Genomic DNA, 25,565 nt, shown 5'->3' on the forward strand with positions numbered 1-25,565 from the left:
AACCTGTACACGTCCCAGTCGCTCGTCGAGGTCGCCCGTCTGTGCGGCCTCTGGGTGTCGTACACCGAGTGCACGATCGACGAGGCCGAGCGTCTCAGGGAGTTTGTGGCCCGCCTGTCGCGCGACGTCGAGGGCGCGAGGGCGGCCGCTCTTGCCAAGGGCTATGGGAGGCAGGAACAGGATGCCGACGCCGCCGCGCTGAGCTACAGCATGGCGGGCTCGGACCTGGACGAGGTCGGGTTCATCATCGACGAGAGGCTCGACTTCATCATCCACAAGGCGCGGTACACGCTCTCGACGGCCAGGTACGTGAGGGAGCGTAGCATGGACTTTATGCCGACGGTGAGTGGGTCAAGGCACAGATGCTGTTGATATATACCCCCCTAGAGCGCAAACCCGCTGCTGACACACGACACCCGGACCGTTCGGCAGATGGGCAACTACATCGCCCAGGGCATATACGTCCGCATGAGCAACCTGCGCATCAGGGGCATGAAGCAGCTCAGGGTCATCTGCCTCACGCTCCTGGCATTTCTGCCCGGGATCCTGGTCACGGTAAGCAACGCCACGAGGCTAGGTTACCCGAGATAGCCAAAGAAAGGGCGCGCTGACCGCCAAAGCAGACATTCTTCTCCACCTCCTTCATGGCCGACCTGCGTCCGCCGCACTGGGCCTTCTGGGCCGCAGCCGTCCCCTTTGTCGGCGGCGTGCTGGCTCTGTGGGGCACGTGGGACGCGTGGAAGCTGCCTTGGTGGATGAAGCGGTCGCCCAAGCTCTACAGGCTCGAGGTGGCGCGGTGGATGGGCGACTTCAAGCGCTGGGCCAGGCGCCGGATCGGCCTATCGGACGTGTCGTTGACGACGAGCAGCAGCAGCAGCACTTCGATCGTGGACGACTGACGTCCTTTTTTTTTGTCGGTTGAGGCAACGGTTGTTGAGAGCCAGCGGGTAAAAAGTGACAAGCATATTAGTCGTTAAAATCTGTCACATCATTTCATCGTTGCTCTTTCGCCACATGGACTATGACGGCTCTCGGCTACAAACGGCTTCCCCCGTCAATGCTGTGAACAAGCCGCGTACCCGTCCGGACGCGAACCCCCACGCAATGGATAGAGCCCCGCTAACAAGCCTGTACCCTTCTCGCCTTATCTCTAGGCCCGGAGCATTGTTCCCGACTCCCCGCGGATTCCCTACCGGGCCAAGAGGGATGAGGGATATGTGACTTCATCTTCCCAAGCTTCCCCGCACTACTGCATGCGAGAGTTCAGCAAGCACCCTAATGGGTAAACTCTGTGTGACATGGCCGCCTATAAAATCAGCGCATCCCCCTCCTATGGTCGATCTGATGCTTGCCTCGTCTGTCTGGCTTTCCCATCACGCACAGCTTTCGCCACAGATACCGCAAGCAGAACAAGAAAACAGTAGGCCTCAGCAGTCAAATCCATCGCACCCAATATCGCCCGTTGCACTCCCCAGATTGACTAACACACATCCATACCGGACCGCAGGCAGTAGCCCCATCACATAGTATGTGAGACCTGTCGCGATTTGACGCATGAGCCGGTGCCCATCTGACGCAGCCGTCCTCCGGGGCGGTTTGTCCAAGGTGTGGCTGAGATTATACGGTCTTGAACTTGATCTGGATAATACCAGCGAAAGGATCATGCAAGCGAGCCTAACCTAGAGCAGCACTCCCCCAAACCAAAATGACCCCTCCCGCAGCCGTCCAGGACTACCCGGTCCCCTACGCCGTCCCCAGCAAGCTGGACGACGGCCACGTCAACGGCAAGTCCCAGGCCCAGCAGCAGCAGCGGGCCGGGACCAAGGCCGCGACGGTGGCGGACCTCCTCGGCAAATGGGACACCTTCTCCTTCGCGCCCATCCGCGAGTCGCAGGTGTCGCGCGCCATGACGCGGCGCTACTTTGCCGACCTGGACGCGCACGCCGAGTCGGACGTGGTCATCGTCGGCGCCGGCTCGTGCGGCCTGTCGGCGGCGCTGGTGCTGGGGCGGGCGCGGCCGGACCTGCGCATCGCCGTCGTCGAGGCCGGCGTGGCCCCCGGCGGCGGCGCCTGGCTGGGCGGCCAGCTCTTCTCGGCCATGGTGATGCGCAAGCCGGCCGACGCGTTCCTGCGCGAGGCCGGCGTGCCCTACGAGGACGAGGGCGACTTCGTCGTCGTCAAGCACGCCGCCCTCTTCACCTCGACCGTGCTGTCAAAGGTGCTGGCCCTGCCGAACGTCAAGCTGTTCAACGCCACGGCCGTCGAGGACCTCATCACGCGCCAGGGCGAGGGCGGCAGGGTGCGCGTCGCCGGCGTCGTCACCAACTGGACGCTCGTGTCCATGCACCACGACGACCAGTCTTGCATGGACCCCAACACCATCAACGCCCCGCTCGTCATCTCGACCACGGGGCACGACGGTGCGTTCCTCCACCACCCTGAAACCGACCGCTGAAGGACTGGCTGGTCTCAAGCTAATATAACATGCTGCGCAAACGCAGGCCCGTTTGGCGCCTTCTCGGTCAAGCGCCTCGTCAGCATGAAGCAGCTCGACCAGCTCGGCGGCATGCGCGGCCTCGACATGCAGTCGGCCGAGGACGCCATCGTCAAGAACACGCGCGAGATCGTGCCCGGCCTCATCGTCGGCGGCATGGAGCTCTCCGAGGTCGACGGCGCCAACCGCATGGGTGCGTTGTTTCTGTTTGCAGGTTTTACGGCCGTTTCACTGATAAGAATCGCACTCCAGGTCCCACGTTTGGCGCCATGGCGCTGTCTGGAGTCAAGGCCGCCGAGGAGGCCATGGCCATCATCGATGCTCGCAAGAAGGAGAACGAGTACTAGGGGTGTGGGGAGGTCTAGTAGGCTGAATGACGGAGATAGATTGAAGTTGGAGCAGCCAAGTCCCTAAAGATTGTCACCCATTTTACAGGCTGTGATAGGTGGTTGAGACGGGCATAAATAAATGGAAAAGATGCCATCGTACCCCCATTTACTAGTGATGAATAGATGGCAATCAGTTGTGATGTTGAAGGTACGATCCGATTGATGTTCGGTGAAAAAAGACAAAGGAAGATGAAAAAAAAAGCGCGGAAAGTCACGCAAAAGAAAAGTCAAAAGTAAGTGTCAACCGATCCAGGCAGGGATCGAACCTGCAATCTCTTGATTCGTAGTCAAGCGCCTTGCCATTTGGCCACTGGACCTGGGTGAGAATTTCGGAGTCAGGGTGCCATCATAAAGGTCAGTCCACCCCACTTCCCCTAACTCCCTGAATACTTCCCCTTTGTCCCCTTACAGAATCAAGCCATTGGCGTATTATTTTTAGGAAAGGAACTAAGAGCATGGGGAAGATGGAATAAGCAAGCCCTCCACCAGCATCAATCCGCCTACCAAGATCCAGGCTGCACCTCGGCCTCGCTCGTCCCGATCGCAATCTCGTCGAACCACACCTGCCGGAACGCCTGCGACCCCTTCATGCCACCTTCGTCGTCGTGCCAGCCGTTGGCGTACAGCCCGACGCGGAACGAGAAGGCCCTGTTGCCCGGGTCGACGACGGTGGTGCTGATATCCTGCTTGTCGAGCCTCTGCTCCCCGTCCAGCCACACCTTGATGAACCCCTTTCCGTCGGTGCGCCACGACACCCCCAGCACCACGCGGTACCACCTCCCGCGCTCGATGGTGGCCACGTCCCACGACATGGTCTTCTTGTCGCACTTGGACCCCGACAGGTCCCCCCGGCGCGCGCGCGTGCGCAGCTTGTCGCCGCGGACCCAGACCATGGTGGACGGCATCCACGTGTCGCAGCTGGGCTTGCCGAGGTCGCTAAAGTCGGCGATGAACTGCGCCAGGTTGTAGTTCTGGTCCGTGAACTCCCAGCTGTCGGACAGCCGGAAGGCGAAGCCGTAGTAGCGCGTCTGGCCGGGCGCGTAGCCGTCGCGCCGGAACACCTCGGCGTGGTACCGCCCCGAGTACGAGCTGCCGAGGTACGTCTGCGTCGACTTGAGCGCCGTCGGGCCCTTGAGCACCACGTTGGTCACCTCCTGCACGCTCCCCTGCGTCTTCGAGTCGATCTCCTTGCCGTGCCAGCCGCTAAGCGTGCCGCTGTTCTCGAACGAGCGCGCGGCCGAGGCGAAGGGGGAGAGGAGGCCTAGGGCCAGGACCACGAGGGCCTTGATGGTTGCTTGAGGGGCCATGTCTCTTGGTGCCGAGAGAGGTCTAGGAGTATGTTGCAAGAGGGCACACTTGGCTGAGGACTGGAACTATTGCAAGACACTCGTCAGGATACCATGTGTTCATTTATATAGCAAACCCCAGCCCCTACGAACATCTTCGGGGCATCATCCTCGGATGGCGGCCAAATCGCGAACCCGACAGCCGCCCAGGCGGCCGCCAATCCCTTGTGTAATACAAAGAGAGGGGGGAGGTTATGCCTGAATAATCAGCGGAGCATCACGCCAATATCACCGCAGGACGGGGGCGTCAGACGGGCCGGATGGGGAAATTATTGCATGTGGCTAGGTAGATAGATCCCTGCGTGCCAACCAAAAGCTTCCCCCAGGCTACGCTGTCAGACTCGCACCTTTTACAGCCCCAAAAAGCGGCTGAGCCCGCCGTGGCGGGTTCTTAGTGAGCACACAATCTCGCCCGTGCCTAGCCAAGATAGGGGGAATACGGACGCTCGCCGAAATTGTCAACGCCATTTCACCGAAGAAGCGTCGGGGAGCAAGCAGACGGTGGGGATGAAACAGAAGCAGAAAAAAAAAAAAAATGAACCGACGCCGGCCCCCCAAACACATCTAACCCAGCACGACCCCGTCCGTCTTGCGCCACGCATAGTCCAGCCCCTCGGCCGCCTCCCGCGCCGCGGCCTCGCCCGCAAAGACCCTGACGACGTGCAGGGCGGCGTCGATGCCGCAGCTGACGCCGCCCGAGCTGACGACGCGGACGCCGCGCCCGTTGACGCCCGCGTCCACGAACCGCGCCGGCAGCACCTTGCCGGCGGCCTCCGACGGCGAACCCCCGGCCGCCGCCGCCGCCGCCGCCGACTCCTCGTTGAGCCGCGCCAGCTCCTTGTAGTAGGCCCAGTGCGTGGTGCAGTGCATCCCGTTGAAGGCGCCGAGCTTGCCGAGGAAGAGGGCGCCCGTGCAGACGGACCTTGTTTTTTTTTTTTGGTGGTTCTTTGCTTCAGCCCCCAAACCTCATTCGTGGGTTCTCCAAGGCGTCGAGGAGGGGCTTACAGGAGAAGGCGCGGGTGCGAGGCCGACGGGCGCGGGCCGATGCCCGCAAATTTGTCAATCAGGGGCAAGAACGAGCTCTTGTCCGCATCGGCCTGTGCCATGACCTGAGACCCCGGGCCGCCGGGGACGACGAGGACGTCGAACTCGTGCAGCTTATCAATCAGGGCGTCGTCCAGAGGTACGTCTCTCTATTCGAGAGGGGGATTTAGCTCACGGTTCCAACAGGGTCCCAGAGCTTGTCAATCGACGCATCCGTCTCAAAGAAGTATGCGAACGAAGCATGAGACACTGCTCAATGAGCGGCCTGGGAGCAAGAAAATAGGGGCTTTCGCAACGGCCGAACAGGCCCCGGCAATGCACAACCATCCCTCACCTTGACCTGGACGCCCTCGGAGCTCCTGGTGATGTCGCTCTCGGCTGCCGTCACCACCTCGAACAGATCGCCGCGGGTTAGGACCTCGAACGGCCCGTTCATGTCAAGAGTGTTGAACCCCGGGAACAACACCATGAGGGCCTTGTGCTTGAGAGCCATCGCGAGCAACAATCTTCAGGGCTTCTTTCGCCTTGGTCTTTCTTTTCTTGTTCCTGTCCGTTTCCTTTGTTGGGCTTATTGAGAAAGGGATCGAAACCATAAATTTCCCCGCGAATCTTCTAACCGGACTGCAACGAGGAAGCAGATATACTTGCCTGTTGCTAGGGGCGTACCCTCTGACAGCGAGACCAAGGTCACATGTCTGACTAATATCTCCCTCACGCCGGGTCAACTTGAGGCCGCATGGCAATCGTTTTCGGACTCCGCTCCGCCAAACCCGCATCCAATCGTGCCGCACTAAGAGTCGGCGGGGGTACCTGGTAAAGCTGGAGAAGCCGGGGAAATGGGGCAGTCAAAATACACAAGGGGCACCTCGAACACTTATCACGCGGGCCTGGAAGCCCAAAATACACGCAAGATGGAGCCAAGGCAAAAAATGGGTATTATTGTCGGGAATGGGACGCCTCCTCCTCAAGACGCAACCGCAAACGTAGATGCTGGCTACATGCCCTGTCGGCATGTCAAAGACGTCGGGCACATTGGCCATCAGGCCCCGCCCGCTCGCGTCTTGCCCCGGTTCATCAGGCCGGAGAAGAACGCCTGTAGATTGTCCGTGTCCATGTGGTTCTTGAGACCCGCTGCCTCCTCGTCTTCCTCGTGTGTGGGACTGGTTGGCTCCGGGGACGAGCCATACGCCTGGCGGTCCTGTACAAGGCAGCAAGATGCATGTCAGCACTGTAGTGGGAAGAGCCCAGAAAGAAGAAACGCACCTTGATCCGCTGCACCATGTCGTCAGCATCGACCTGGATACCGCCCATGTTGAACTGCACCGGCCCAATGTGGTCGCCTACGGCCCCGAGCGCGACGGGTGCCGCTCCAGGATCGGGGCTGATACCGCCAGGTCGCGGCGACGCTCGCCCACCGGCGCCTGCAGCCTTGAGTGCGGCACCACCCGTTGCGCCGGCCGCGCCCGCCTCGGCGCCTTTGCTCTCCTTCTCCGCCTCGATTCGGTACTGATCCAGAACCTTGAGCTGCTCCGCCAGGAACGTTTGCGGGTCCTTGGTCTCGATCTCGAGCCTTGTCGAATGGCTGTCGCGGCCGGCAATCTGCAACGCCGCCGTCGTCGGGTCCTCGACCGCATCCTCGTACAGCGTAACCGTCGAGCCCTCGATCCGATCTTTGGAATCCTGGTCATCCTCATCGTTCTCCTCGGCATCCGCCGAGGCTTCCTCGCCCGCTTCCCCAGTCCCGTTCACCACAGGGCCGGGCTTAGTATCCACCTGGACTGGCCTCGGCCGGGGAAATGGCTGATCCAGGTCGATAGACCAGCCATTGCTGACCGATTCGACATCGAAGCCGTCCCGTAGTACTCTGATCTTGCCCCACGAGTCCCAGTTCGGTGGCACCGCGATCTTATCGCGGTCAATGACGTTATGCTTCAGTGGTTGCCGCTTCAGGAGCGACGTGATACCCAAGCTTGAATGGATTAGAGTGGGTAGCTGGGAGGGAAGATTTGCGCTCGTGTACATCAGAGAGGCGCCATCTACCAGCCCAAGACGGTAGTAAATGTTAGCGTAAAACACAATCAAGAAGGCCAGGGCGAGAGCGATATCTGCATACGTTTCAGAAGCACCGTTCGCATAAACTGAAGAACAATATCAAAGTTCTCTTCCTTCCACCCCTGCATCTTCTCCAGGAGCTCCATCTTGTCGGCCTATAATGGGAAGCATTTCGGTCAGCGGTTTATGGGGGGGACCTTAGGGTCATATTTTGGGTGTCATGTCTCACGTTTTGGCAGACGACGGCCAGGGGCAGTCCTAGCGCATCTTCCCACTCGCCAGGACCCAGCGGGAGGGAGACGTCAGCGCCAGCTTCGGCTCCGGAGAGCGGCGCGGCGCCGGTGCCGTCCAGGTTGGTGCCGCCTCCTCCTCTGCCGCGGTCCCTCCAGCTGATCATGACATCCTCCATCGCCTCTTTGGCGTCGTCGCCGAGCGGTAACATCACCTTCCGGAGCAGCAGGATCCATTCGCGCAGCTGTCGCATCCACAGCCATGGCTCGGCCCAGTCGAGCAGCACCACGATCAGCGTATGTGGTATTGACTGGGGCGTGAGAAGAGGCCTGACGAGGGAGTCAAACTGGTGGGATGGCTTCGTGAGGGAGTAGAAAGAGATCCGGGCGAGTATGTCTGCCAGGAGACGGTGTCAGCGGGGGCCTCCAGGCGGTTCCGTCTCGCCCGCGGGGTTGAGTCGGATGTGGGCAACGGTCGGTGGGGCACGGGATATGGCAAACCTTCTTGGTCTGCGTCGAGGACGTCATAGTACGTGTATCCGAGGGCGAAGTGGTTCGCTACAGGAGGGTGTATCCTGGATCCCTGCCTATCGAACGGCCTTCTCGATTCGGTGTTGGAGAGGGTCTCGAGGAAGTCTCGCTGCGAGTCGACAGTGCCGCCTGCAGAAGAATAGAACGTGGCCGTGTCAGCAGCCCGGGCCATATAGAGCAACAAACACGGTGGGCCTCGTGCCCGCCAACAGAACAACACCAGGGCACCAGGACACCAGACTTACCGAGAACCAACAGGTTCTTCTCTGGTAGCCGTTTGCCGCTGGCGACGGACTCCAGCATGGAGTTCCACATGTCCTTCTTCTTCTCGCCATCTTTGGAGTCGGCCGAGGCCGTGGTGTAGGTGGAGAACCTGTTTGCGTTGCTCGTCATGGTGTCTCCTCCTTGGGGCGGCCGTGTCGCTCTGGGTGGTCGGGGGATGGTTCCGCGGCTACCGCTGGGGGTGCGGCGGCGGGTGCTGGTCCTGCGTCTGATCCCTGCCCGCGGTGATCGATCGCATCGGCAGGCTCCGGCGCATGCGCAGTGCGCGGTATGGGAGGCGGGTGGCGCAGGCGCGGCAGCGCGCTTGGTCGTTTTTGCTCGTCGCGTGCCGAACGGACAGACGGAGGGGCGGAGCCAGGCTCAAGGGCAGTCAGGGAGTGTAGAGAGCGCGGTCGGGGTCCTGAGCACAGCTCGTGCGTGGCGAGAGCAGCAGGCTCCAAACAGGTAGTCGATCAGCGCGGGCTCAGGGAGGGCTCAGGGAGTGGACGTCGTCAGTGCTTGGGGGTGGATCGCATCGTGGCTCTGGCGACGGCGTTGAATTTCCCGTCTGGCACATTTGACAGCGAAACGCAGAAGGATTCGGGAGCTACAGTACCAAACATGCAGGGGCGTCGCCCGGCACTTGCCCCACCCTCCACCGAGGCGGCGGATCCCGGCCCAATTAGCGACCAGCCCAGACCATAGCTGGCGTCTTCGGTGCTTCTTCAGCGTCCACCGCCTGCCACTAGGCGCTCCAAGCGCCCCAAGTGCCAATGCCAGCTGCGAACAAACGCGCAGTGTGGCTCCAGCTGGACCCCTGAGGCCACGCACCAGTTCATTCAAGCTTCTATCACCGCCCGTGCAGGCCCTGTCTCCGAACTTGCAACGTGACCAGAGAATGAGAGGACACAAGGCTACGGGCATCCGCCCTCCATAGCAATAAAATGTCACTACAGGTAGATCCTCGTTCGGATAGATTGTTCCATATATATATATCAGATGTATGCTTTCCAACGATGTATATTAATTAGTATATGTCATTATCAAAAAAACATAACCCAAAACAAACACGCGGTACAAGTGAACCCAGTAAACATGAAACAACTTTTTGCGCGGAATGTGTCTACTTTTGTGTGAGAAAAAGCCTGCGTAAATAACAGAGGTTAAAATCGACAAGAGTAAGAAGGTTATAGAGGAGGTCGCCCTGGAGGCTAGAAGAGAACCACTTCGGCCATGTGGCGGCCTCGGAATGAGATCATGTAGCAAGTCAGCCCAGTCGAGACCCGGCCCGCGCACCATGCCCCTCTCCTTTATGAGGGCGGCGGGCCAAGCCACTGTCCCCAGAAACCACCAGGCCAAGCACGCTTTCTTCTGCCTCCTCAGCTCCCACACCGGTGAAATATGCTCAGTCGACATGCTTCTCGCAACCAATACGGCCAAGGAGCTCTTTGCGATCACTGTGGCCAGGGAGACTGACGCCAGTAGACGACGACGCCTGCCTCTTGACGCCCGATCTCCGGCCCCAACCCTTGAGGTCGATATCCTCAACGCCAACCTCCTCCTCAATGGGCTGGTCATCGTCGTTCTCAGCCTCGTCATTGCGCGACACCTTGCCACCGTGGTTGGCAATCGCTGCCTCCACAGCGTTGGCTCTGGTCCTGTCATCCGCATACTCGTTCTGGTCCTGCTCCTCCGTCTCTTCCTCGTCGTCGCTGCGCGTGTCCTCGGCGCCGGTACCGCGGATGACCTTGACAGCAACCCTGAAAATGGCCATCAGCCAGACGAGGGTGATGCCTTGAAGCATCAACAAGACCGAAAGGAAGCCCCACTTGACCGACTGGTCGAAGCACACAATGGCCTCCGGGTCCCAGAGGGGCTCGACCATATAGATGAACCCGTTGGGCTTCGGGAGTGGACCGTCCCTTCCCCTTGGGGTGTCACGCCAGCATTGGCCGCCCATCTCGATCGACGCATCGCGATAGACCGAGTAGCAGACCATCAGGTACGCGACGTGACGGGCGAGGACCCAGCTAACCATAAACAGGCCGAAGAAGACATCGCACGCTCTGTTATAGCCAAGATACTTCAGGCACTTGGCGCTCTAATCCATGATGGGAGGTCAATACTTGCTCAATACGGTGGGGCACTGATATGTGCTTAAACATCCAGCATAAACTTACCGAGAACACGATATCCACGCCATCCATCAGGATCAGAATCAGGTTGCCGACACGGGTATAGCCGTAGCGCCAAGAAGAGTAGATCAGTGTGACGGTGATGATGTGGTGGGCAAACATCTGCCAGTGGTCCTTCCTGCGCTCCTCAATGTTGATGACGAGGATCTGCTGCATCCAAAAGGCCAGCTGAGCCAGCATGTAGCCCTTCATGAGGCCGTCTACCTCCCTGCTAGGCCATGCGGTCCAAAGGTTACGCATGTTCATGTAGTACTCCGAGTTCAGGTAGATGTACTGATTCCGAAAGAGAACCTGTTAGCACACATCCACCCTTGGGGAGCATTACTGCCCCCTTTGTCCAACGACTTTTCAGCACAACATACCATGCCAAGGGGCCAGAAGACGGCATAATAGGCGATGAGCCACCCCTGTTCGCTGAAACGAGTGACGGTCTTCCTCTTTTTCAAGCCGTGCCATTTTGCGAAGGGCGCCAGGGCATATTCCATGACACTTGCCCTGATACCCGTGAAAGCCACAACCCAAAAGAGGAGCTGGTAACCGTCATCATTTCCGATTGTATATTTCTCGGTCTTAGGGTTGTAGTGTGACGAGGAGAAGAACTTGGACGTGTATTCACGGCTCTTTGGGAAGAAGAAATGGGTGAGAGCAAGAAGTGCGAGGAGGTTGAGTGAGAGACCTGTGTCATAGAAGGATACTGTTAGTTTGGCTGTCCATATCTATACGAGGACATGCCGTGTCGACTCTGGCGGCAGTATGGCCAAGAGGGAGGAAATGCGACCAGACAGCCCCTTGTGCTGGTATTATCCAGACGACGAAGACGCGTCCGATGTGGCCGCATCGACATCCATAAGCAAGCGTTTGCTTGGGGAAAGCACTACACACCAATCTGATTGTCGACACACCACCTCGTAAAGTTCTTGAGGGGACCGTCGCCCCTCCTCTTGACGCGCCGGACTAGCATGGTCTTGTTGGAGGCCTGCATGTACAGCGGGCCGTTCATGGTATCCTTCCTGATGACAGAAGGGTCGCGCACCGCGGATCGCCGAGGAGAGGGCGGCCCGAGGGTGTCGCCGCCGCCGCCGTGGGGGCCGGACATACTTCCGGTGTGGGCGGGCTTCGAGAAAAAAGAAAGGAGCAGCTGTGCCGCGAGTTGGAGACTCAATTGAGTTTGCAGTACCGAGCAGTCTTAGCCCGTGGGTGTCTGCTGGCCGCGCGGTGGTGCTAGTTTAGCCGCAGCTGTGGGTTTGACACTCGGGCGGGTCGTCGAGGTCCAGAGATAGTGTCTAAGGGCGAGACAAGGCGAGACTGTGAGTGTTGCTAGGCCTGCACTTTTGTCCGCCGGGGGGCGGGCGGAAAATGCCAGGGTGGATTTTGTTGAGGAGGCGGGTGAGGCGTGGGGTGGAAGGGGACCAGCAACGACAGGAGGAGAAAAAGAAGGAATCGATATTGCCAATTGATACGCCGAACGAATGCTCCGGTTGCGGATCGAGGCTTGCAGGGGTTTGCTGTCGCTCTTCAAGCCATCTAGGAAGATCGCGTAGGGGCAGAGAGCGAGGCTGGGAGGGGACAGGAACGGGCAAGGAAGCTTTCCCACCACAGATATGCCCTCGTATTGCGAGGACCGCGGGACAGGAGACAGGCCTAGCGAATGCAGCAAAAACAGAAAGAGACACGGGAAGGTGCCTGGTTTTCTCTTGGTCTCTGGGCACCACCTGGGAAGTCTCGGCCCTGGGCTGCCTCGCCTCCCTTTCTCAGCGGGCGCAGGGGAAAAAGGGGACCCTTTTTCGAAATTTTGAGAGAAGTGGGGTCTGGGCTTGGAGGGTGGATGAGAGCAATCAAAGGCGGTGTGAAGCAGAGCTCTACCGGGCCTGGGGCGACGTCCAATTTGACCATGTGGATGGCGGGGAAAAGGGAAAAGGGGAGAAGCTGGCAGGGATCGGTCCATTGTCCGTGTCGTGATGGCGTTTCGTGCTGATTTGGAGAGAATTGAGTTCCTGGTGATTGGGCGACAACCAAAGCGTCCAGTCTTGCTGGTGCGATCGAATCTGAACTGCCATGAGACGGGCAGTGATTGCGAGCTTGCTCCATCCCGCATCCTGACTGGAGTGCGCGCTCAGTGACTTTCCGTGCTGGGCACGTCCATGCTGTTCATACTAGGGAAGCTCCCGTCGTCGCACAGATTTGACGGATCTACCAGGGCAACATGTCAATCCCGTAGCCGCAGCTGCTAGCAGCCAAGATGGCAAAACGGCAAGTAGCTGAGCGCCCTAGCCCACGGATCTGCTCCGAGCCATCACATACCGGACGGTGCAGAGCAGCATGCCCGACATTGGCGGTGTGAAGGCCACAGCCGCAAGCCCCTCGGTCGGCCGTGGAGCTGTCGTAGCTTGGTTGTCGATTCACTCCTCCTGGCTCCTGCCCGCAGCTGCCAATCCAACAGAAATGCGCCATTTGCCAGGTTTCAGCTTAGGCGCCTACCAATAGGATCCCGGAAAGGGCGCGAGTCCTGCCCAGGTGGCATGGATGCACCTGCCCGCGCTCGACGTTGGTGGTTTGCTAACGCGGGCTGGGTGCAGCTGGTGCCCTATGGTTGACACTTGCCATTCCTGTGCATTGGATCAGCCGTGTGCCGTCATGGGGTGGTGGCGCTCCACATCTGGCGTACGGCGTAAAACGTATTAGGCTGGACGTTACCATCAAATTGAACGCACGCACGCTCCTCGTGGACACCTGACGGCTTAGGATCGAGTAGGAACCGTATCAAACGGGTCCACTGTGGGAACACACCCAATGATCCTCGGCAAGGGACCCGAATGCATGTAATTTTCAACGACGTGGCAATCCCATCCACGATGGAGTGCCAATTCGACGCTCGAATTTCATCCTGTCAGTCGATTCGCGATGCTTTGGCTTTGAGTGGAGCAAGGCGGCAGAATGCCGAATTTTATTTATGAGGCCCTCGGCGACCCAAGATAGTCCCCTGCTTGGGTCCCGACAGGCCTGGCAGAGCCCCTCCTCGGTACCTCGAGACCTTCTATCCAAACCCGCCCCCTTTTATCCTCGCCCCGCCCGCCTCGACACCGCCAACTGTTATCGATTTAGTCCATGATAAAACGGAGGAGATGGCGCCCCAAAAGCACTTAAAAAAACAATTCTCACAGCCTATCATGGTACTGATCGCACAGGAACGCGTCGCAAAGGCCCTCGGCCGCTAGCTTGAGTTTAGTCGTGGCGTCCGAGGCGATTTGGGAACCACCTTCGTTGCGGCGGAAAAGCTTAGCTGAACGGGCCGGGTTGCCGCAGCGGCCGGCGGCCTGGGCCGATATGGCAAGCCACAGGCCGTTCTTACTAAATGCCACGTCGCACTCGTGGCCGGCCGGGCACTTGGATGGTAACACTAACCGGCTATTTGACAGGTGTCGGCTTAGTCGCTGTAGCAGTAGCAGTATGCTTAGGTGCCGCCGAGCTCCTTCCGCCGTATTGCGCATCAGACCGATGGTTACGCTGCCCTTGGCCTCCTCCGCCTCCTCCACTAGATGTCATTGAAGTTTTTGGGGATCCTGGCCAGCTTCCCAGGAGCTCCGGCTGAGTCGGGCATGCTGATCTTTGTCCCGCACCTGCGATCAGTGCGCAACGACGAGGTCGGAGGCGCCGGGGCTGGTCTGCTGTGCGAGAGGCTGAAGGGTATATACACCTCTGTCCCGATGGTGGGCCGGCAGCCGCTATCACTTGTTGTGCGCTCGTCCAGCAGCGCCTGCGCCGGGATGCTCGAGATATTGGCGGCGAACCGGGATTTCGGTGGACGTTCGGCAACGTTGAAAGGGACCGTATCCGTACACAGAGGACAGCGGCCGACCGGCACACATGTCGTCAAGGCGGCTACGGAGGGTGAAGGTGAACACGAGGGTGTTATCAAGCCACGATGCAGCTGCTGCCCACCCGAGCCATCCGTGACATCGTCGAGGCCGAGGGCGGGTGTCTTGCTATGAAACGATACCAGCTGTTTGAGCGTTTGAAGTGTGGGCGTGTTGGCCGGCCGGAGGGGACTACTCCTGCCGACACAGGTGGTTTAGATGCTCCGAGCCAAGCAGGGCAACCCCAAGGGAGGATAGAAATTCGAGCACCGCTATAATAAGGCTGTATAGCCAGCACTATGTGATCCCCGTAAAGAGCATGAGTTTCGCAAAAGAGCGCAGCCTGAGGAAATATTATAAGCCTGCTGGAGGCAATACACGATGAGGACAACGCCGCCGGCTTCTACATCCCACGTCAACGAAGACGACATCTGCTGCGGCAGTTCTACGGGCCGAATACCTAGTAGTTCAACTTTGTTAACCTCTTGAAAGCTAGCGTAAAAGGCCAGGCGGACCGGGAAGCTTGGACTGACCTAAACCTCGATGGCAACAGACTGGAACCTGCAGCTGGAGCTCATGTTCATGAACTTGGCCAGCACCGACACGGCAATGCCCTTGTTTTTGTGGATGGCCGTCCTGGAGACGATTTCATGGCTGAAGGACTGTATTGCATGCATGTCTCTCATGCTGAAACCCTCCGCGCCGCCAAGGAGGACACGCACACCATCAACCGTGGCTCCCATGGTCGAAAAGTCGACGGCGAGAGTTCTCAGCACAGGGTTCATGAGAGGCGGACTGGGGATGACGAATTGAACCCAGCCCTCCAGCTCGGTCGTACTTGCCGGCTTGATGAGTGCCGAAGTAGACTCTATCAGATTGGAGAAGGAACACCGGCTGTCTACGATGGCGCCGATGTGTACGGAGAGCCAGGTATTCATTGTGCGAGGATGATGCTGGTAGAGTAAGGGCTCCTGCAATGGCCAATATCAGTTCCAGCCAGCGTCTATGAGGCTATAAGACCCCGACATGAGCCGTTTGTGGCTCTTACTTGGTTGGGGTTGGATATGATGTAGATATAAGGGTTTGCGGAGATCTGGTGGTGGATGTCTGTCCGAGGAGGAATAGTCCAAACATATAGACGCTCGATCGAGGAGCAGAACATCCATCGCCGTTGCCAGTGCCCTGGAGGATATGAAAATGGTTGCTGAATTTTTGATAGAGCTGAGTCATGGGTACGTGTGGTTTCGGTGGCTCAGTCCCGGGACTATTGCATCTGACAACGGTGAGTACAATATAGATCAAAATAGATGATTATAGTCAGCATGTTGGGCCTCGCGACTTCAATGGTTTTCGCGTTCGAAGGGTTGAAAACACCTGATAGTCGATACGCGTCGTTATTTATCTGATCATGTCCTCGGACCCAAACACAGGTGGGGCGGCACATTGACGTCTGGGGAAGTGGATGCTGCGAAAAGAAGAATCTGGGGCAGAGATATATCGCGGAATGCTTTGGCGACGCCTTGAAAGCAAATATCCAGGTCCTTCATGTCAAGGCCACCATGCTGATGGTGTAATAAAACCATCCTCATTGTTTGTAAAGTCCATTCCTTCATTCCATCAGGACCGTCGATGCTTCCTTCTCCCCAGGTCTGCTGACTCCACAAAAGCCGCCCCACACGTGATCTGGGGCGCAGCAGACATCCTTGCCCCACTCTGCCGCGGCCTGCGCTTTGGCTCTTCTTCAGCGTGACGCCTGGATGTTTCGCCCTGTTGCGTGTTTGACTTTTCGTTCCCAGCATCAACCGCCCAACTCAACACAGCGCCTCGTCGACCTACGGAGCAGAGTGACTCGTCCATCTCCGACCGCCACCTAGCCGAACCCCTTCTCATCCAACCCCGCCAAAGGTCTTGCCGCCAGAGCAAGGGCCCTCGCGAAACCCAAACCGTAGTTCCCCGCCCCGACGGAGCCGAAAACGACGGAGCGAACGATCAATAACCGCCCATCAAACAGCCGTGCGTAAAACAGAAAGAGCCGCACCCATGGCCGCCAACACGAAATACGCCCCGGCGCAGACGCAGGACCCCGACGAGCACGTCGACTACACGTCGGCGCCGCCCAGCTACCAGGCCGCGGGCGGGCCGTCGGCGGCCGACTCGGACGCGGAGCGGCTCCTGGGCGGCGGCGCCCCGCGCAGCAGCGAGGACAACGTGCCCGACGATTTCAAGTTCGGCGGCTCCGTGTCCGAGGCCACCATCGACATACGGCACCAGTTCATCCGCAAGGTGTACGCCATCCTGTCGGCGCAGCTGCTCCTCACGGGCGCCGTCTCGACCCTCGGTTTCGTCAGCCAGGGCTACCGCGACTGGACGCGCGCCCACCCGGGCGCGCTCTGGCTCTCGCTCTTCGGCGCCATGGGCCTGATGATGCTCACCTTCTGGAAGCGCAAGGAGTACCCGACCAACCTGCTCTTCCTGGCCGGCTTCACTCTGCTCGAGGCCTACACCGTCTCCGTCATCGTCACGCTGTTCGAGTCGTCCATCGTGCTGTCGGCCGTCGCGCTGACGGGGGGCATCTTCATATTCCTGACCGCCTTCGCCTGCCAGACAAAGTACGACTTCACCTCGTGGGCCCCCTACCTGTTCGGAGGCCTCTGGGGGCTCGTCCTGTTCGGATTCGTCGCCGCATTCCTGCCGTTCAACTCGACGGCCGACCTCATCTACGGCGGGCTCGGCGCGCTCATCTTCAGCGGCTACATCCTGGTCGACACCCAGCTCATCATGCGCCACCACCACGTTGAGGAGGAGATCGCGGCTGCCATTAGCCTGTACCTCGACATCATCAACCTCTTCCTCGCCATCCTGCGCATCCTCAACAATCAGTCCAACAACTAGAGCCCTTTCTAGTCATCCACGGCGCCTCGAACGCCTGTATCCTGTCAAAACAACCTATTTGGGGTTCTGCCGAGTTTTTATTTTAACATTGATTATGCTTTTCTTTGGTCTACTTGAAGTATCCTTGGGCGCGGCCTTGGAAAGTCAAGTCAGCTTTGCACAGCTGTCTAACATAACAGCGTCAATTCCGGGCGCATGGCAGGATGTGTTGGGACACCTGGGTCACTGCTGTTTTCCAGTCTCTGCTGCTTGTTTTGTTTTTGTATCCCGTTTCTTTTCCAGTTTCGTCGGGAATAGTTTGGTTGGAGGAATGGCATGGAATCAATTTGCCAGGCTGTTTGGGTTTGCTTGAATCGTGGTAGTTGTAAGCCTGAGTAAGGCTGAAGAAATGGAGTGGTGATCATTCTTGCGATTCGAATTACTTGAGAAGTGCACGTTGTTTCTTGCTTTGATCATGGGAATCAAGAGCCACGAGACACAGTATGATGCCTACCGTTATCTCTCATCCGCGGGAGTCGTTCATGCAAACTAGACTAAGGACTAACGCAAGTGGCATCCAAGTCGCAGCATAGGATATATCGTAGCTGCCCAAACGCACTGGCAAAGGAGATGGAATTAAGGAAACCAAAAACCTCGATGATATCTGCATTAGAAGGCCACTAGTAGAAGAGAGCTAATAGAAAAAACGTGCTTGGGAATGTGTATGGGAGGAAGGATAGAAGTGGGGTGGAGAAGTGAACTAAATCAGGCGGAAGGGGCCTTAACAGTTCCGCCAGCAAGGCTCCAACCACCAGACAACAAGCAAAAAAGACTAAACAGCGAAGAAGATGCCTGAAACAAGAAGCAGAGAAACAAGACATAGTCCCAGGCCTCGTATCTCAAGTGCTCCAAGGCCGACACTCACTGAAAGCTCCTCATTAGCACGGGGTATAAAAGAAATCCGTCCAGCCGCAGCTGTCGCCAGGCCATCACCCAACCCAAGCCATGGCCGAGGATGGTGGCTTTGGTCCATTGTCGGGGCACGTGGCTCGTTCCAGTCCCTCCCCCCTTTCCCACCATATCCCACCCGGAAAAAAAAAACCAAAGTGAAGGAGCGCACTACAAATACCGGGAAGCCTGGGTGGGTTGTCGTCCGTGTGCGATTTATCATCACCTGCTTCCAGAGTTGGGGCGTTGTTGGTGGCTTTTGTTGGGAATCCGGTCGCACGAGGAGAGACTGAGAGGAGGGACAACTGAAACGTGGGAGCTGCGCTCTTGGGGCGATAATAAGGGGGGTTATCAAGCTAGAACACGAGAGCCCTGGCATCTCGCGCCCAGTGGGCAAACAGGAACCGACGCCCCTCCTCGTTGTTGGTCTTTGTTGGTCATTCTTTCCTTCAGTCCATCGATACAGCGATAAAATCTGGTGAAGCAATCGGCGGGAGGGGAAAGGCGCTGACGGCGGTGCCCTTCTAGTTGGCCTCCTCGCCGTTTGCGTCCGCGGCATCCCTGCCGCTAACCGCGGCGGCCTCCCGCGCCATGCGGGCCTCGATCTCGCGAAGCTGCGACTCGCGGGCCAGCAGCTCCTGGCGCTTCTCGTTGATCTCGCGCTGAACCTTAACCTCGATCTCCCGCAGCTTCTCCTCCTCGCGGCGGAGCTGCTCCTCCTTGAGGCGGACGGACTGTGAGGCCAAGTCCTCAGGGTTCATAGACGAGTCACTGCTTATTTGGACAAAAAAAAAAAAAAAAAAAGTCAGCATCGTGCCGTCAGCTTAGGCCGGGGTTCCAGAATTGGCTTACACTCCACCACCCTCGACGCTCTTGCTGAGCTTCTCGGTACGGTAGTTCTCGTAGAGGAAGTCGTGAGTGATCTCCTTCAGGTCAGCCAGATGGCTGTGGAGCAGGGCAGAGCGGATGGCCAGGAAGTCCGAGTGGCGCGGGTTGTCGACCTCGACCACACCCCAGGGGTATTGGCGAGCGCGGACCCTGCGGCCGCCAATCTCGACAATGTCCTCGGAGCCCACAATGGCAAACGGCATCAGGCCACGGAGCTCGGCGTTCTCCTCGACCGTGTCCTCGTCGTCCTCTTCGATGTCGTAAGGGAAGTTGTAGACGGGGATCCGGTAGTGCTCGATGTCCTCCATGACCAGCTTCTTGGACTCGGCCAGCTCGCTCGGGGTGAGGGAATCGGCGCGGCCGATGACGGGAATGACGTTGACACGGGGTGCCAGACGCTTCATCAGCTCGATGTCCAGCTCGCGGAGGCTGTTGGGACGGACAAGTTAGCGTGCCGGCGCTTGGTCAATTCAAGGACAGGGTCAGTAACCCCGCATCGGTCTGGCAGGAAACATACCCGTGGCCGGTCGGGGTGATAAAGTAGAGCAGAGCATGGACACGGTTGTCCCTGAAGCGAGGGTTACGCTTGATGCGGGACTCCTGGGCCAGAATGTTATCGTATTCCCTCTCGAGGAAGTCGACGATCTCCGAGAAGCTGATCGAGCAGGCAGCGTTAGCATCGGCTCCATCGACAGCCATAAGCGTCTCCTCCATCACAAGAGATCAAAGCCCAAGGCTTACCTAGCCTCGTTGTCTACTTGGTCACCAAAGCCGGGAGTGTCGACAACGGTGAGCGAGATGCGGGTGCCGTCCTCGTCAAGCTCGAGCTCTGAATATTGCGGTCAGATCGGTGGTACGACGTTGAAGAGCGTGTGGGACAGCGCGTTTCTGGCCCGTTCGTGAGTACCTACCAACAGTGATAGGCTTGATCTTAACGCCCTCCTCGATGTGTGCCGTATTGGGGTCGTCCGACTCCTTGTGGGAAAGAACGGTCTTGCCGCAGAGCGTGTTGACGAAGGTGGTTCTCCCTGGAAGGATGCAGAGGATGAAGGTCAGCGGCTGTGTTTCACACATCGGGCTTCAACGTGGTGTATTGTAGGGTCCGGTTGTTCGCATCTCCAACGCGTAGCTACGGCGCTTTGTCCCGCGAGCGGTGTAGGAGGGCAGAGGAGGCAGAAGACGTACCAGTTCCTGAAGCACCGCAGACCATCAGGCAGAACTGGATCACCTTCTTCATGTTCTTCTTCCTTCGCATCATCTTCTGTAGAGGCCGAGAGGCATTCCTGGTCAGCTATCATACGATCTGGGGCGGCCTCGAGCACGAGGACGGCTGTAGACTGCGGGCGGCGCGCCTCGCGATTGGCAATGGCAATGGCGGCAGCAACGGGCTCACGGCGACCAGGTCGAGACGTCGCGAATCAGGACCAAGGAACGACGGAGAACGGAAGGGGAGAACAGAGGAATGGTCTGGTTGGAACGTACGCCGGGGGACGACATCTTGGGCTTCGGTTTAGAATTTACTGTATTTTTGAGTTTTGCTGGACTTGACAATGCTGTAGAGGCGACGGGCTGTTGGGTGTTGATCGCCGTCTCTGGGGGTATCTGAAACTTGGCTTCGAAAAGAGCGAGAGCAATTCTCGAGTCGGAGTCAAGGTTCAGACGAAGTCGAAGGACGGGATGGTTTAAAGGAGGCGTGGGTGTTGACGGGGCGGCGAAATGCAATTTCACAAATTGCAGCGGCAGCGGGAGACAGGCAGGCCTGCCCAGCGCAGGGTGGTTGCTGGCACTGACCGACAGACTGGGGGCCAGGACAACTCCCGTGAGACGGGCCAATGGGAGAAGGGCAGCGCTGGTGTTTCCGCGGGCACGGGCCAGGGCCAGAATTCAGGGGCTCCCGCCGATGTCAATCATTTGGGGGAGGGGCGTCGAATGAGGAAAGGTCACCTTGCTGGCTGGCCGCGGGACATTTCACGAGTGCCCCAGCGAGGGTCCACCAAAGCAAACACGGGCCCCACCTTGTGTTTGGTTATCTCAGCCGGGACGTTGCACGGGTCGGCAGTCGCTGGCAGTGTGGTTAGTGACCGTGGGTGCCCGGGTGCCTGGCTGGGGTTTGGGTTTTCCTGGATGATGCTGGGGAGCTTTTGAGGACTGAGGATCACACGGCTGGTGGCAGCTGGCAGCTTCAATTTGCGTCTACATAAATACAGGTACCAGCGTCTCCGACAAAACAGGCCCATATCAATGCGAAGATGGCCAAACAGCGGTGCAGGCCTGGCTGGTGGCACACAGGTTCGGTGGTGATTAGGATCAGCTTTGGACCTGCCCGGTCAAGGAGCTGCTGTGGATAAAACGTTCTTCTCTTCCACCACAGTGTAACGCAGACACAGCAAGTATCGCGCAGGAGGCCCAGGAAGAAGCAGGCGGGCTCACTAGCACAGCTAGTGGGAGCCGTCGTCGAGCGTGCAGTCACGGTGAGATCTGGTCGGTCGCGTTAGTCACCTGCATTTGCCTGCAGGAGCAGCAGCAGCAGCGGAGCCGGCTGGAGACTGCATCATCCCGACTTCCAGCATTTGAGCCAGTCTATCCCTTCTCAAAGGACCCAGGCAATTCCACGTCGCGGCGCAGTCCAGATCAGCAAAAGGGCATCTCCAACCGTGCCTGCAATTTTACCTTTGCTGCCTTGTGGATGCCGACCGCTCGGCAATTCACGTCAAGTCCATCACTACGTCAGCCGACAGTTGCTACCACCGCGCCTTCCGTCAATACACTCATCTGGTGGCAGTGGACGCAGTGGAAATCCCGCTCTATCCCGTGGGCCACGGCCTGGGGGTCGGCTGCCTGTGATTTCATGCTGCGTTGTTCCTGAACAAAACAAGAGAAAAAAAATACCAATTAGCGTTTATCGTTGCGCCTTGACCAGAAACACCAAAGTGCCGGGTCCTTTCTGGTGGTGCCGAACATCTGCACCTCACATTCCATACATACATACCCGTACATAATCTACCTAACCTTCCTCCTCCTTCTTTAATAATACTACCAGGCAGCAGAGTCGAGGGCGGACCGCCTCGTCGCCAGGATGAACACCAGGCAGCCTATTGAGAGCTCGGAACCGCCAGAGGCGCTCTCCGTCTCGTTCAATGCCGACTCGAGCTGCTTCGCCGTGGCTTTGAACACAGGTTTCCGCATATTCACATCGGCCGAGTGTGACCAACAGGCCTCCCGGGACTTCCCAGGGGGCCTGGGCCTCGTCCAGATGATGGGCAAGACTAACTGGCTGGCCCTCGTGGGCGGCGGGCGCAGGCCAATGTTTGCGCCCAACAAGGTCATGCTCTGGGACGAGGCCAAGTCCGAGGTCTCGGTCGAGATAAGCAACATGTCAAACGTCTGGGGCATGCGCCTGGCACGGAACCGCATCGTTGCTGTGCTGCAGGACTGCGTGCGCGTGTATTCCTTCGCCAGGCCGCCGGACCTGCTCGCCCGCCACGACACGGCCGATAACCCTCTTGGCCTCTGCGACATGTCGGACCGCCACATCGCCTTCCCGGGGAGGACCGCGGGGCAGGTCCAGCTGGTCGAGATCACCACTTCGAGCGTTTCCATAGTGCCCGCCCACTCGGCGAGCCTGGTCGCCATCCGCTTCAGCCCCGACGGCTCGCTGCTCGCCACCGCCAGCGAGAAGGGCACCATCATCCGCGTCTGGGCAACCGCCACGGGCGCCCGCGTCGCCGAGCTGCGCCGCGGCTGGGACCCGGCCACCATCTTCTCGCTCGGCTTCAGCCCCTCGGGCGCCATGCTCGCATGCACTTCGGACAAGGGAACCCTGCACGTGTACGACGTCCCGCACCCGTCAAAACCAAACCAGTCCGCTGCCGCTTCGGCCGCCGCCGCAGGAGGGGCAGGGAGCGGAGCCAGCGCGCCAGGCTCTAAGAGTCCGACGTCTAAGTTTGCCGGCCTTGGCGGCTCGACGGCCTCGCTCGTTTCGGGTGTGGGGGTCGAAGCAGGCGGCAGCACCGTCGGTGACGGCGCGCAGGAGGGCGACGGCGGCGCCGGCAAGAAGGGCAAGTGGGGCCTCCTCGGCAAGATCCCCCTGATGCCGCGCTACTTCTCGGACGAGACGTCCTTCGCGCAGGTCAACTTTGCAAACACCAACCAGCCCGTCGCGGCACCCGTCGCTCCCACCATTATGATTGGCGGCAGCGCCAGCAGCTCCAGCATGATGGATTCGACCCCCGCCCCTCCCCCGGCCCCCTTCGGCTCCCTCAAGGGCACGCCCTACGACATTGTGCGGCCGCCCATAAAGGGCATGATCGGCTGGATTAGGGAGGACACCATCGTTGTAATCGGCGCTGGCACCGACGCGCGCTACGAGAGGTTCAAGGTTGTGCGCGGCCAGGACGGTCGGCGCCTGTGCGTGCGCGACGGGTGGAAGCGCATCCTTGGCGATAGCTAGCAGGGTCTGCGCAAGGAGTACGAGAGGGAGCGGATGCTACTCAAGGAGAAAGAGCGGCAGACCGAGGAGAGAGAGCGACGACTCCTCAAGATGCAGCAACAGCTGAAGAAGGGTGAGTAGCAACAGCAGAGGCGGTCGGGCGAGCGAGTGAAGGGAATTGTTATAGAATCTGCACCAGGCACTGAAGCATACGTGGGGACTGGCGTTTTCGTTTTCCCTTTATTTTGTTTTTCTCTTCATTTTCCTATTCCACCTATACGGCATATCGCGCGAGGTAAAGCGTCTTTCTTTAGCCACATGATTTCAAGAGGGAAATGGTACGGACGGGGAATGTCGGGGTAGGAACGGGTGCCCTGGCTCTGGCAAGCGTTTGTTTGTATTTAAACGTATACAATCTAGCGGGTAATATGATACAGCACCGAACGGGTTGCTGTCCGCTGTTGGGCATGATCCGTTCGGTGCTTGGAAATTCTCCATTCTCGGCCGCCTGACTCGTTGTTCGCCCTTAGCGATCCCGCCGTGACCTGCTCCCGCTCTTGCTCTTGCTCCTGGATCTCCTCTCCTTCGAGCGGTCGCGCCTCCTGTGGCGCTCGGCGCTCCTGCTGCCGCACCTGGAGCGGTCGCGGCCGTCCCCATCCCCATCCCCTTCGCGGTCGCGGTCGCTCCGGCGATCCCTGTCACGGCCCCGCTCGCGCTCGCGCCCGTCGTCCTCATCCCGGTCGCGGTCGCGGCGGCGGCGGGCGTCACCGCTGCGCTCCCGGTGCCGCCTCTTGTCGGCGTCGTCGCGGTCCTCGCGCCGCCTGCCGCGGTCTCTGCTCCCGTCCTCGCCGCCCCGTCGATCGCTGCGTTTCCGGCCGTCCGCCGCCGCCGCCGCCGCCTCGTCGCGGTCGTCGTTCCCGCGGCGGTCCCGGCGCGGCCGCTTCTCCCGGCTGCGGTCGCGGTCGCGGTCGTCGTCGCGGTGCCGCCGCCGCTTGTGGTGATGGCGGCCCCTGTCCTTCCTGTCGCCACCGCGGCGCTTGCGCTGCTCGCGCCCCCGCGCCTCCTCCACCTCCTTCTTCTTCTCCTCGATCAGAAACGCCTTCATCGGGTCGTCGTCGTCGTGGCCCTCCACCAGCGCCGCGAGCTCCTGCTCCTCCCTGAGCAGCGGCCGCGGCGGCGCGCCGCCGTCCCCGTCGTCGTCATCGGCACCGCTACCCTCGCTGCCCGTCCCGTCACCATCGCCATCACCACCCCCAGCCCGCCCCTGCTTCCGCTGCAGGTCCAGCCAGCCGATGCGGCCCTCGTCCGGGTCGTCGTCCTCGTGGGGCTTGTAGCGCGCGTGGTCGACGCGCACCAGGCGGCCCGCGATCTCGGCGCCGCCCAGGTTGTCGACAGCCAGGTCGGTGCTGCGCTGGTCCTCGTACTTGAGCCAGCCGAACCCTTTGCTCTTGCCCGTCTCACGGTCGCGCACGAGCTTGAGGAAGACGGGCTCGCCGAACTGGCTGAAGATTGTCACCACGTCGCCCTCGGTCAGCTCGTAGGACAGTCCGCCAAAGTAGACGTAGGCCGTGTCGCGGTAGTCGACGTGCCAGGACGCTTCGGGGGAGCTGTGTCGTTTGGGCGGGTTGGCCTTGGGAGTCAGCTTCTGGTTCGTCTGGGTCCTCGCGAGACTGGGAATTGCCAAGACTTACATGCCCTGCTCAATCTCCTTCTTGTTGAGCGCCTGGATGGCTCGTATCTGGTTCATCTTGGCGGGCGGGGTGGTGTGCGTCCGGGGCTGTCTTGCTGGGCTTCCCTCGTGGCCTCCAGCATCTCAGTGTCGCGTCTGCTTTCGATGTTTCACGCGAAAAAGTCCGCTGGAGCACGGCCGTCGTGAAATGACATCGTTGTGGAGAAGCCGGGCCGTTGCCGGACCCACTTTGAAAATGGAGTGTCTCCAGATTTGGTATCCCTTTCGTCCACCCCCCAACGCCGCCAACGCCGCCAAACCCAGACATCGTCCGAGTATCGATTCTGGACCAGCGCCTCCTTTC

General features: G+C 59.4%; 11 protein-coding genes and 1 non-coding gene across 12 annotated transcripts in view; 4 read left to right on the plus strand and 8 right to left on the minus strand.

Annotated features, from left to right (window-relative positions):
* Positions 1–1,051, plus strand: part of GGTG_12006 (hypothetical protein) — a 2,588-nt gene extending 1,537 nt beyond the window's left edge. The window contains exons 6-8 of the mRNA XM_009229899.1: positions 19–342; positions 433–555; positions 624–1,051. Of these exons, the coding sequence (XP_009228163.1) occupies positions 19–342; positions 433–555; positions 624–899 (723 nt within the window). The 3' untranslated portion in view covers positions 900–1,051. The remainder of the gene's footprint in view (positions 1–18; positions 343–432; positions 556–623) is intronic.
* Positions 1,052–1,303: 252 nt separating this feature from the next.
* GGTG_12007 (thiazole biosynthetic enzyme) lies at positions 1,304–3,030 on the plus strand. Its single transcript, XM_009229900.1, has 4 exons — positions 1,304–1,420; positions 1,508–2,420; positions 2,502–2,687; positions 2,747–3,030. The coding sequence occupies exons 2-4, from the start codon at positions 1,706–1,708 to the stop codon at positions 2,839–2,841; spliced, it is 996 nt and encodes a 331-aa protein (XP_009228164.1). The 5' UTR covers positions 1,304–1,420; positions 1,508–1,705; the 3' UTR covers positions 2,842–3,030.
* Positions 3,031–3,128: 98 nt separating this feature from the next.
* GGTG_20239 lies at positions 3,129–3,200 on the minus strand. Its single transcript has one exon. It is a non-coding gene; the product is annotated as a tRNA-Arg (tRNA).
* Positions 3,129–4,568, minus strand: GGTG_12008 (hypothetical protein). The gene has a single exon (XM_009229901.1). The coding sequence runs from the start codon at positions 4,188–4,190 to the stop codon at positions 3,384–3,386; it is 807 nt and encodes a 268-aa protein (XP_009228165.1). The 5' UTR covers positions 4,191–4,568; the 3' UTR covers positions 3,129–3,383.
* Positions 4,455–5,933, minus strand: GGTG_12009 (hypothetical protein). Its single transcript, XM_009229902.1, has 3 exons — positions 5,608–5,933; positions 5,235–5,422; positions 4,455–5,151 (listed from the first exon to the last, which is right to left on the minus strand). Exons 1-3 carry the CDS (start codon positions 5,764–5,766, stop codon positions 4,794–4,796), a joined length of 705 nt encoding a protein of 234 aa, XP_009228166.1. The 5' UTR covers positions 5,767–5,933; the 3' UTR covers positions 4,455–4,793.
* Positions 5,934–6,185: 252 nt separating this feature from the next.
* Positions 6,186–8,929, minus strand: GGTG_12010 (dynein light intermediate chain). The gene is made up of 6 exons (XM_009229903.1): positions 8,332–8,929; positions 8,057–8,215; positions 7,555–7,952; positions 7,387–7,480; positions 6,537–7,309; positions 6,186–6,471 (listed from the first exon to the last, which is right to left on the minus strand). Exons 1-6 carry the CDS (start codon positions 8,477–8,479, stop codon positions 6,313–6,315), a joined length of 1,731 nt encoding a protein of 576 aa, XP_009228167.1. The 5' UTR covers positions 8,480–8,929; the 3' UTR covers positions 6,186–6,312.
* Positions 8,930–9,312: 383 nt separating this feature from the next.
* Positions 9,313–12,862, minus strand: GGTG_12011 (hypothetical protein). Its single transcript, XM_009229904.1, has 4 exons — positions 11,425–12,862; positions 10,905–11,218; positions 10,528–10,815; positions 9,313–10,448 (listed from the first exon to the last, which is right to left on the minus strand). The coding sequence occupies exons 1-4, from the start codon at positions 11,636–11,638 to the stop codon at positions 9,753–9,755; spliced, it is 1,512 nt and encodes a 503-aa protein (XP_009228168.1). The 5' UTR covers positions 11,639–12,862; the 3' UTR covers positions 9,313–9,752.
* A 1,644-nt stretch (positions 12,863–14,506) lies between these two features.
* GGTG_12012 (hypothetical protein) lies at positions 14,507–15,998 on the minus strand. Its single transcript, XM_009229905.1, has 3 exons — positions 15,445–15,998; positions 14,930–15,367; positions 14,507–14,856 (listed from the first exon to the last, which is right to left on the minus strand). The coding sequence occupies exons 1-2, from the start codon at positions 15,556–15,558 to the stop codon at positions 14,930–14,932; spliced, it is 552 nt and encodes a 183-aa protein (XP_009228169.1). The 5' UTR covers positions 15,559–15,998; the 3' UTR covers positions 14,507–14,856.
* A 180-nt stretch (positions 15,999–16,178) lies between these two features.
* GGTG_12013 (transmembrane BAX inhibitor domain-containing protein-containing protein 4) lies at positions 16,179–17,700 on the plus strand. Its single transcript, XM_009229906.1, has one exon. The coding sequence runs from the start codon at positions 16,437–16,439 to the stop codon at positions 17,286–17,288; it is 852 nt and encodes a 283-aa protein (XP_009228170.1). The 5' UTR covers positions 16,179–16,436; the 3' UTR covers positions 17,289–17,700.
* On the minus strand, positions 17,667–20,852 carry GGTG_12014 (cell division control protein 11). Its single transcript, XM_009229907.1, has 7 exons — positions 20,586–20,852; positions 20,289–20,364; positions 20,015–20,131; positions 19,845–19,932; positions 19,621–19,758; positions 19,068–19,532; positions 17,667–18,986 (listed from the first exon to the last, which is right to left on the minus strand). Exons 1-7 carry the CDS (start codon positions 20,598–20,600, stop codon positions 18,740–18,742), a joined length of 1,146 nt encoding a protein of 381 aa, XP_009228171.1. The 5' UTR covers positions 20,601–20,852; the 3' UTR covers positions 17,667–18,739.
* Positions 20,853–21,253: 401 nt separating this feature from the next.
* GGTG_12015 (hypothetical protein) lies at positions 21,254–24,057 on the plus strand. The gene has a single exon (XM_009229908.1). It carries the CDS (start codon positions 22,180–22,182, stop codon positions 23,551–23,553), a length of 1,374 nt encoding a protein of 457 aa, XP_009228172.1. The 5' UTR covers positions 21,254–22,179; the 3' UTR covers positions 23,554–24,057.
* Positions 23,766–25,401, minus strand: GGTG_12016 (U2 snRNP component IST3). The gene is made up of 2 exons (XM_009229909.1): positions 25,224–25,401; positions 23,766–25,139 (listed from the first exon to the last, which is right to left on the minus strand). The coding sequence occupies exons 1-2, from the start codon at positions 25,277–25,279 to the stop codon at positions 24,059–24,061; spliced, it is 1,137 nt and encodes a 378-aa protein (XP_009228173.1). The 5' UTR covers positions 25,280–25,401; the 3' UTR covers positions 23,766–24,058.
* Positions 25,402–25,565: the final 164 nt, after the last annotated feature.

The sequence above is a fragment of the Gaeumannomyces tritici genome, assembly GCF_000145635.1.
Source record: "Gaeumannomyces tritici R3-111a-1 unplaced genomic scaffold supercont2.7, whole genome shotgun sequence".
NCBI lineage: Eukaryota > Fungi > Ascomycota > Sordariomycetes > Magnaporthales > Magnaporthaceae > Gaeumannomyces > Gaeumannomyces tritici.

What these genes read in the sequence shown, in the direction of transcription:
- GGTG_12007 (XM_009229900.1), top strand. Translation starts at nt 1,706, where the DNA reads ATGACCCCTCCCGCAGCCGTCCAGGACTACCCGGTCCCCTACGCCGTC. An exon ending in CTCGACCACGGGGCACGACG is followed by an intron (nt 2,421 to 2,501) that starts GTGCGTTCCTCC and finishes GCGCAAACGCAG; the next exon opens with GCCCGTTTGGCGCCTTCTCG. An exon ending in CGACGGCGCCAACCGCATGG is followed by an intron (nt 2,688 to 2,746) that starts GTGCGTTGTTTC and finishes ATCGCACTCCAG; the next exon opens with GTCCCACGTTTGGCGCCATG.
- GGTG_12008 (XM_009229901.1), bottom strand. Translation starts at nt 4,190, where the DNA reads ATGGCCCCTCAAGCAACCATCAAGGCCCTCGTGGTCCTGGCCCTAGGC.
- GGTG_12009 (XM_009229902.1), bottom strand. Translation starts at nt 5,766, where the DNA reads ATGGCTCTCAAGCACAAGGCCCTCATGGTGTTGTTCCCGGGGTTCAAC. An exon ending in CCGAGGGCGTCCAGGTCAAG is followed by an intron (nt 5,423 to 5,607) that starts GTGAGGGATGGT and finishes CCTCTCGAATAG; the next exon opens with AGAGACGTACCTCTGGACGA. An exon ending in TCGCACCCGCGCCTTCTCCT is followed by an intron (nt 5,152 to 5,234) that starts GTAAGCCCCTCC and finishes AAAAAAAACAAG; the next exon opens with GTCCGTCTGCACGGGCGCCC.
- GGTG_12010 (XM_009229903.1), bottom strand. Translation starts at nt 8,479, where the DNA reads ATGACGAGCAACGCAAACAGGTTCTCCACCTACACCACGGCCTCGGCC. An exon ending in CCTCGACGCAGACCAAGAAG is followed by an intron (nt 7,953 to 8,056) that starts GTTTGCCATATC and finishes GTCTCCTGGCAG; the next exon opens with ACATACTCGCCCGGATCTCT. An exon ending in GCGAACGGTGCTTCTGAAAC is followed by an intron (nt 7,310 to 7,386) that starts GTATGCAGATAT and finishes TTGGGCTGGTAG; the next exon opens with ATGGCGCCTCTCTGATGTAC.
- GGTG_12011 (XM_009229904.1), bottom strand. Translation starts at nt 11,638, where the DNA reads ATGTCCGGCCCCCACGGCGGCGGCGGCGACACCCTCGGGCCGCCCTCT. An exon ending in TCTTCTGGCCCCTTGGCATG is followed by an intron (nt 10,816 to 10,904) that starts GTATGTTGTGCT and finishes TTTCGGAATCAG; the next exon opens with TACATCTACCTGAACTCGGA. An exon ending in GCGTGGATATCGTGTTCTCG is followed by an intron (nt 10,449 to 10,527) that starts GTAAGTTTATGC and finishes ATCATGGATTAG; the next exon opens with AGCGCCAAGTGCCTGAAGTA.
- GGTG_12012 (XM_009229905.1), bottom strand. Translation starts at nt 15,558, where the DNA reads ATGTTCTGCTCCTCGATCGAGCGTCTATATGTTTGGACTATTCCTCCT. An exon ending in TCATATCCAACCCCAACCAA is followed by an intron (nt 15,368 to 15,444) that starts GTAAGAGCCACA and finishes TGGCCATTGCAG; the next exon opens with GAGCCCTTACTCTACCAGCA.
- GGTG_12013 (XM_009229906.1), top strand. Translation starts at nt 16,437, where the DNA reads ATGGCCGCCAACACGAAATACGCCCCGGCGCAGACGCAGGACCCCGAC.
- GGTG_12014 (XM_009229907.1), bottom strand. An exon ending in CTGCGGTGCTTCAGGAACTG is followed by an intron (nt 20,132 to 20,288) that starts GTACGTCTTCTG and finishes GCATCCTTCCAG; the next exon opens with GGAGAACCACCTTCGTCAAC. An exon ending in ATCACCCCGACCGGCCACGG is followed by an intron (nt 19,533 to 19,620) that starts GTATGTTTCCTG and finishes CCGTCCCAACAG; the next exon opens with CCTCCGCGAGCTGGACATCG.
- GGTG_12015 (XM_009229908.1), top strand. Translation starts at nt 22,180, where the DNA reads ATGAACACCAGGCAGCCTATTGAGAGCTCGGAACCGCCAGAGGCGCTC.
- GGTG_12016 (XM_009229909.1), bottom strand. Translation starts at nt 25,279, where the DNA reads ATGAACCAGATACGAGCCATCCAGGCGCTCAACAAGAAGGAGATTGAG. An exon ending in AAGGAGATTGAGCAGGGCAT is followed by an intron (nt 25,140 to 25,223) that starts GTAAGTCTTGGC and finishes CAAACGACACAG; the next exon opens with CTCCCCCGAAGCGTCCTGGC.